Source organism: Abramis brama (genome assembly GCF_963993115.1).
Source record: "Abramis brama genome assembly, chromosome: 20".
Taxonomy (NCBI): Eukaryota; Metazoa; Chordata; class Actinopteri; order Cypriniformes; family Leuciscidae; genus Abramis; species Abramis brama.
The window spans coordinates 8,052,184-8,059,187 of record NC_139982.1 but is presented as its reverse complement, the minus strand read 5'-3'; the positions used below and the strand labels follow the sequence as shown (position 1 = coordinate 8,059,187).

The window sequence follows — 7,004 nt, the reverse complement described above, 5'->3', positions numbered from 1 at the left end:
AAGTAAGCACTGCTGCGAGTGTGTTTCTAATGCTGAGGGAGTGATAGTAAATTTAACATCTTTCTCCATATATTTTTTCCCTCTATTGTAAGGTCACAGAAAGTCAACATCGGATTTTTTTTATTTCACCATCAGAGCAAATTGTAAATCAAAAATATTGTTTGCTATGGTCACCTATATAATCCTATAGACCGTTTACTCTGCTATAGTCCATTTAAAGCCAGAAATGCCCATTGTTCATTCATATATCTCTGTTGAGCAGGGTGATTTTGTGTGTTTGCATAGAAGTTGAAGTGATTTTCAGGTCTTAAAATGCTTTGGAAAGTTTTAAAAAGTATTAAATTGGAAGTGTTTTAAAAGCTGGTCGCTTTTCACTGCAATGATATGGACTAGCATGAACAGGACTTCTTTTTGTTACCTTTTATGGCGCGTTTCCACCGAGTGGTACGGTACGGTACGGTACGGGTCGGTACGGGTCGGGTCTGTTAACCATGATTTGGCTAGCGTTTCCACCGCCAACAGTACCCTTACTTGATAGGCGTGGTGTATTTCAGAAAGTAGTGATAACGTCACTTGATAGGCGTGGTGTATGACGGAAAGTAGCTTGACGTCATTCGATCGCGCGGGAAGAGGAAAGTTCACCGCAAACAACAATGGAGGACATACAGCAGATCCTATTCTTGCTTCTCGGTGTGTGGCTGTTTATCTCAAGGAAGAGACAATATTTGTTTGAGCAAAGGCTACATGCTGCAAGGAAAAACACAGCGGAAAAATACAGGGGAATTCGGGAAATTTTAAGGAGCTGGGACGAGACAGACAACCGCGCGAGTAAAGACAAGGCAAGACAAACACGACGGCGCAGGCGGGTAAGCTTGAGCTAAGCTAACTTTTTTATGTCATGTATTAATGTATTTCGTCTTATGTGCTAACTAAGCAATATTGTTATAGATTAAATAACCCTACACTGAATAAATAAGTACAATAAGCCCTGCCTGTGAAACCAGATTTTAACTGTGCCAACTGTAAACTACAGTCTATTCATTAAGCACTATGAAGGTTACTTTTTAAGATCATTAAACTTTTACATGAATCTGTTGATGCCTATATTATTACAAGTGCAATACTAGTTGTGGTTAATGATAGATTAGAAGTATAATTTTGAGAAAATAGTTATATCTGTAAGCTATTTTTTCTTTGTGCTTTAATGACACCAAAGTTCCCTCTCTGGTGCAGTATATTAGATATTTTAACAAATGTATATATTCTATCGTGTCCAAGGGTAACTCTTACAATGTTTATAATACTTTATATAATACTTTATGTATTTTTTCATCCGGCGTATGATAGTTGCACTTTTAATTAAATGACCCACCATCACTGCGACATTGTATTAATCTTAACTTTTTTGTTTGTTTGTTTTCTAGATACTCAATCTGGTGCAAAATCAGCGCCGCAGACCAACCGTTTGGACTTTCAGCCGCTCAAATGACTGGTGGGATGTGATCGTTCCAGGATTCACACACACACAGTGGTTGAACAACTTCAGGATGTCTGAAGAAACATTTATATTCCTTTGTGCCATGCTGCATCCAGCAATGGAAAAGCAGGACACAAACTACAGAGAGTGTGTTCCCCTTAAGAAAAGAGTTGCCATTGCACTATGGAAGCTTGCAACCAACAGCGACTACAGAAGTATTGGCCATCTTTTTGGAGTCAGCAGAACAACAGTGTGTCGGTGCGTCCAGGAATTCTGCAAGGCCGCTAGCATGTTGTTAGTTCCAGAACAGATATGTTTCCCTGACCAGCAGAAGTTCAAAGAGATGGCAGCCTACTTTGAGAACCGGTGGGGGCTTCCACAGTGTGTTGGTGCCATTGATGGGTCACACATACCCATAATAGCCCCAAAGGAGTACCACTGCGATTACTTTAATAGAAAAGGCTGGCATTCCATCATCCTGCAAGGAGTAGTTGACGGAAAAGGACTATTTTGGAGTGCATATGCAGGAATGGCTGGAAGTTTGCATGATGCTCGGGTTCTGAGACTATCTACATTGTGGGAGTTGGTCGAGCGTGGAAGCCTCTACCCAGCTTGCACCAGGAACATCAGTGGGGTGAATGCTGGCTTTTATGTGCTAGGAGACTCTGCCTACCCTTTGCAGAATTGGCTCCTAAAACCATTCCCTGACAATGGCCGGCTGACAGCAGAACAACTGACCTACAACAAAAAAGTGTGCAGGGCTCGGGTGGTGGTAGAAAATGCTTTTGGGAGACTCAAAGGAAGGTGGCGGTGCCTTATGAAGAGGAATGACAGCGACATCGAACTGGTGAAGTCCATGGTGTTGACTTGTTGTGCTCTGCACAATCTTTGTGAAAGGCATGGAGAGGATTACCAGCACGAATGGGATACACCTGTTGCTGCAGAGCCTGTGGTGCCACTGGCACAGGGTGCAGAGGAGGAGGGCAGGGATGTACGCGAGGGTCTGATGCGTTATTTGAACAGTTAAATCTGTTGTACAGATAGCAAAGGCACACCTGTGTAAACGCTAAGTTTTGATTTTATGGACATGAATAAATCCTTTTTACTTTTACCCTGCCTCTTCATATTTTGTGAAATATTTTTGCCGCTGCCTCTTATGTAGATGGTGTTTAAACATGAGGTATAATTCATTTTGGGTAACTATATCAAATGGCCAATCTGGTAACGCTTAAGATAATACTGCGCAAGTACACATAATTTACAGCATACCTTTTGGTAATTATAGAGTGTGTACATGTAATTATAGGGGAACAATTTATAATATTTGGTGAATAAAGGAGTAACAACCATGAAAAATACAAATAAAATGCAGTATTTCATAACTAAGCTACCCAACTAAGGGCTAATTATTTTAATATTACATGGTATGTAGCTTATGACCTATTATGCTAAAAAACATGGAAAATTACAAATAATTTATGCAGTAATTCATGATTACAGCCCGGAAAGTACTGCGTAAGTACACCGAATTTACAGCGTACCTTTCTGTAATTATTGTACATACTTTATAAGTACACGTGTAATTATAAGGGAACAATTTATAATATTTATAATATTAATTTATAATATTTGGGGTAAAGGACTTATTACTCTGCAATACCTATGACTGTAAAAATAAATAAATTCAGATTTTGTTTGCAATAAATGTAAAGTAACACATTGCTAACTATTTTGTATTTAAGGCAAGCATAATCTCCCAAATGGCCATTATGGCCAAGGTAGCAAACAATAGATGTCATTGACACCAGATGACAGGAACATTAATAAAACGACCTCAATTTATAGAATGGGTAAGGGAGGAATTGTGTGAGATGGCCATTGAACACAGGACACATGAGGTAATGAAAAAGTACTTTAATTTAAAAAGTCAAACAAATGCTATTGACAAAAAAATGAGCTGTGCGACAGAAAAAAGGTTTTGTAAACAAGTGCAAACAAAAATTAAAAGTGCAAACAAAGTAAACGAGTGCAAACAAAAAACTAAATAAGTCCAAAAAAATTAAACAAGTCCAAAAAAGTAAACAAGTCTAAAGTGCTGTGTGCAAAAGAGCACAAGTGGCTGGATCATGGCACAGGGTTGGGGCGACTACTCAACGCCTGCACCAGCTGACTGAGCGTGCCGAGGAAGGCCTGATTGAAGCTTGCAGACTGCTCCATGTGTTGGCGAGTTAGTTCAGCCTCATGCCGCCTTGCCTCACGTGCATCCTCCAGCATAAGTTCGAAGCGCCGGTCACGGCGTTCCTCCATCCTCTCCAACCACTCCTGCTGCTTCTCATCAGCTGCCTGCATCTCAACCAGGGCCGCATGAACATCCTGTTGCCCCCTTTTCCTCTTGCCTGGAATGCAAAAGAGACAGGAATGTTGGTTTGTTTAGCGAAGCATTTTGATCCTTGTGATTTGAGCCAACCAATATTATGGGGAGATATCTACAGTACTACAATACAATGTCTAAATTGGACATGTATATATTAACATATGACGATAATGAACTCGTGATACAATATTGCGATACTCCACGACATATGATAAAAGGTAAAAAAAAAAAAATTATTGTCGATTAAAATGAAAACTTGGATATTACATTGTGGGTTTAAATGGATAGGCTTGGACTTGGTGCTTGTAACCCAAGGACAATGGTGACACCAGAATAAAAATATTCATGATTCTGAAGCTGAAAATACTGAATTATTTTAGACGAATATTCTTAACGTTCTGGTAATAAGACATTTGCCATTATGAGGACCCACAAATATTCCCCCATTGCATTAGTATACATCATAAGCAACATTATATAGTAATTTAATGTAGTACTGACACTCTGAAAACATGAATTTTTTCTCACACAGTAATTTTTATTTTGGGAGAACTATCCATGATACATATTGTCAACATCCACAATACGTATTGTTGCGCTTTTGTATTGCGAAATATATTATGGCACGATATATTGTTACACCTCTAGTATATATTATTTCAGTATTATACATTTCTTTTCACTCTGGTGTTCATGTCTTACCGATTGTAATACGCCGAGGTTCACTCGAAGTTGATGGAGCAGATTCTGGTGGTGGTGTCGGGGTTGATGTCCTGGCAGGCGAACTTGAGCTTTCAAGGGTGGAAATCTCATCAAGTGCCTCCATTTCCTCCTGACAGCTAGGATGCTCAACTGAAAATTTACAAAAGTCACGTTAATAACACAAACGGCAACAATGCAGTTGAGATAAATACAGAACATACAACGTAGTAGGACTGAGTGGGTAGCCAAACAAAGCATTTTTACTTTGTATAATGTACATAAGTATTTTTTTTTTCAAGTATCTATAATTTTATAAGAGTAACTTTTATTGCACTACATTCCAAAGCATAATATTGTACTTTTTACCCCACAACATTACTGTACTGTTTAAGCCTATTGAATGTGGACATTTTCACCTTGCTCTGATATTTCATAATAATTTTCAGACGGAGTTCTTACTCTTTCCTTAAGCTATATCATTGGACCCATCTCTCTTTAATATATATTTAGTAGAATATGTTTAGTAATAAAACAGTTGTATTTTATTAGGGTATCTGTAGGCTACAAGTAACGTTACTGGACATGTACTCCGTCCACCACAGGCTAATAAACTAACATTAGCGTTTTGCTAGCTTGCAAATGATCGGTTGATACCACACTGGCTGGCTGACAGACAAACAACAGACTTGCACAAAAGTTGTGCATTGAACGTAAGCTTTCCCGTGATCGATGTATACTAACGTTATATTTCACAATTACAAACTTACCGGGAGGCTCCATCATCGACTCCAGCAACGAGGTAGCCGTATCGATGCCTCCTTCTCGTCCCAAACTCGCCGGTCTGTGCCCGTAGATGGCGTCCATCATTTCTAGCCACTTCCAATTTTTTCTGTGAACACCACTCCGGCTGTTGTGGTCTTTCACCTTACGATAGTCACTCCGCAGTTTCTTGCATTTAATGCGGCACTGCTCGGACGTCCGCTGGTAACCCTCGACAGCCATCCTCTCAGAAACATGCTGAAAAACCTTTTCGTTTCTCACCATGCCATCGAGTTCCCTTTGCACCCTTTCTTCACCGATGATACCCAAGAAGGTCTGCACCTCCTGGGTCGACCACGGTAAAGTTATGCTGCGCGGCGACATTGTTGCGACGGTGTTGTAATTTAAAAATGGCGCCTCGTGTGTTGTGTCTTTCCCCTTGCGGCACGCGCAAATGACGATTCTCTGTCAACCAATCAACGTTCTGCAGTGAGTCTAGCTCCACCCTTTAGTACCGTTCCACTGTGCTAGGTACCCCAACGGAAGGGTACCCAAAAAGTGGTACGGTACGGTTCGGCTTTTTGGTACCATTCTCAACTTTTGGCAGTGGAAACGCAAATAAAAGGGTACCGACCCGACCCGTACCGTACCGTACCACTCGGTGGAAACGCGCCATTAGTGTTCTGAAAAAAAGGGGCATTAGTACCACACCAGGGTGAATAAATTATGACCTTTATTTTTCATTTTACATTGAACCATTCTTTTGAAGTTAAAATATTAAACAAATTTAATAAATAAAAAGTATTTTTTAGTGTAATATTTTAAATGTTTTTAATTTGTGCATGTATTTTATCAGTTCAGAAGAAGACATGCGCAAATTATTTCACCAAATACAAAGAACCACAAATTTACTGGCAGAAAGATTGACCTCCTCACAAGGAACTCCTGCCAGGGACATCCTCCCCATCTCTGATGCCTCCTCGGCCCCCCTCTCACTGTCTGTTCCCAACCACCCCATGCTACAGAACAAACTCCACCCACTGGCGACCTTATCAATCCACCTCTCATTCTCAGAGTAGCCAAGCATCATCATCATCAAGGGAAGATGACATCCAGGTCAATCTTTCAAGACTTTTTCGGCCATATACTTCAAATTCAGAGTCTGGGGCTTTCAGGGAAAACACCTTCAAAGGAAAAAAGAAGCTCCCTGGAGCCATCATTTTTCCTGTCTCTCTGAACCAGAGAGCACTTTTCTGCCAAGTGTCGAGGACACAAGGATTTTGGAAGAATGTGGTCTGGGCCGCAAATGTATTACTTTTTCAAGTACTGTGGGCAGCCATTCAGATGTTGCTGAATGCCTTTACCAGGCAAACCCACTACTTAGAGGTGCTGGGGGATTCACCTTAGCCAGGAGTGATCGCAGAAGGGAGTTATCCATCATCCCAATCCCACCCTCAGGCTACTCGCTAGCCTATTTAAGACATTTCTGTAAAGGAAAGCGGACCCCAATCTACATTATTCCCCTGCAAAAACCTATTGTACTCCAACCTCATGAAGGAAATGTAAGTGCAATGTGCAAACCGATAAACTAACATTTTTTAAAGAAACTGAATGTTCATGTTTTGTTTAATTTTAATACACTTCAATAGCAGGTTCCAGCTGTCATGCAGGAGTGTTTCACATGCAAGCAAA

The 7,004-nt window shown here is 40.4% G+C and overlaps 2 protein-coding genes across 2 annotated transcripts; one reads left to right on the top strand and one right to left on the bottom strand.

The window, feature by feature from the left end:
- Positions 1 to 631: 631 nt before the first annotated feature.
- On the top strand, positions 632 to 2,588 carry LOC311071042 (uncharacterized protein). The gene is made up of 2 exons (XM_084095252.1): positions 632 to 866; positions 1,425 to 2,588. Exons 1-2 carry the CDS (start codon positions 654 to 656, stop codon positions 2,502 to 2,504), a joined length of 1,293 nt encoding a protein of 430 aa, XP_083951378.1. The 5' UTR covers positions 632 to 653; the 3' UTR covers positions 2,505 to 2,588.
- Positions 2,589 to 3,376: 788 nt separating this feature from the next.
- LOC311070831 (uncharacterized protein) lies at positions 3,377 to 5,842 on the bottom strand. Its single transcript, XM_084094905.1, has 3 exons — positions 5,321 to 5,842; positions 4,554 to 4,703; positions 3,377 to 3,873 (listed from the first exon to the last, which is right to left on the bottom strand). Exons 1-3 carry the CDS (start codon positions 5,694 to 5,696, stop codon positions 3,602 to 3,604), a joined length of 798 nt encoding a protein of 265 aa, XP_083951031.1. The 5' UTR covers positions 5,697 to 5,842; the 3' UTR covers positions 3,377 to 3,601.
- Positions 5,843 to 7,004: the final 1,162 nt, after the last annotated feature.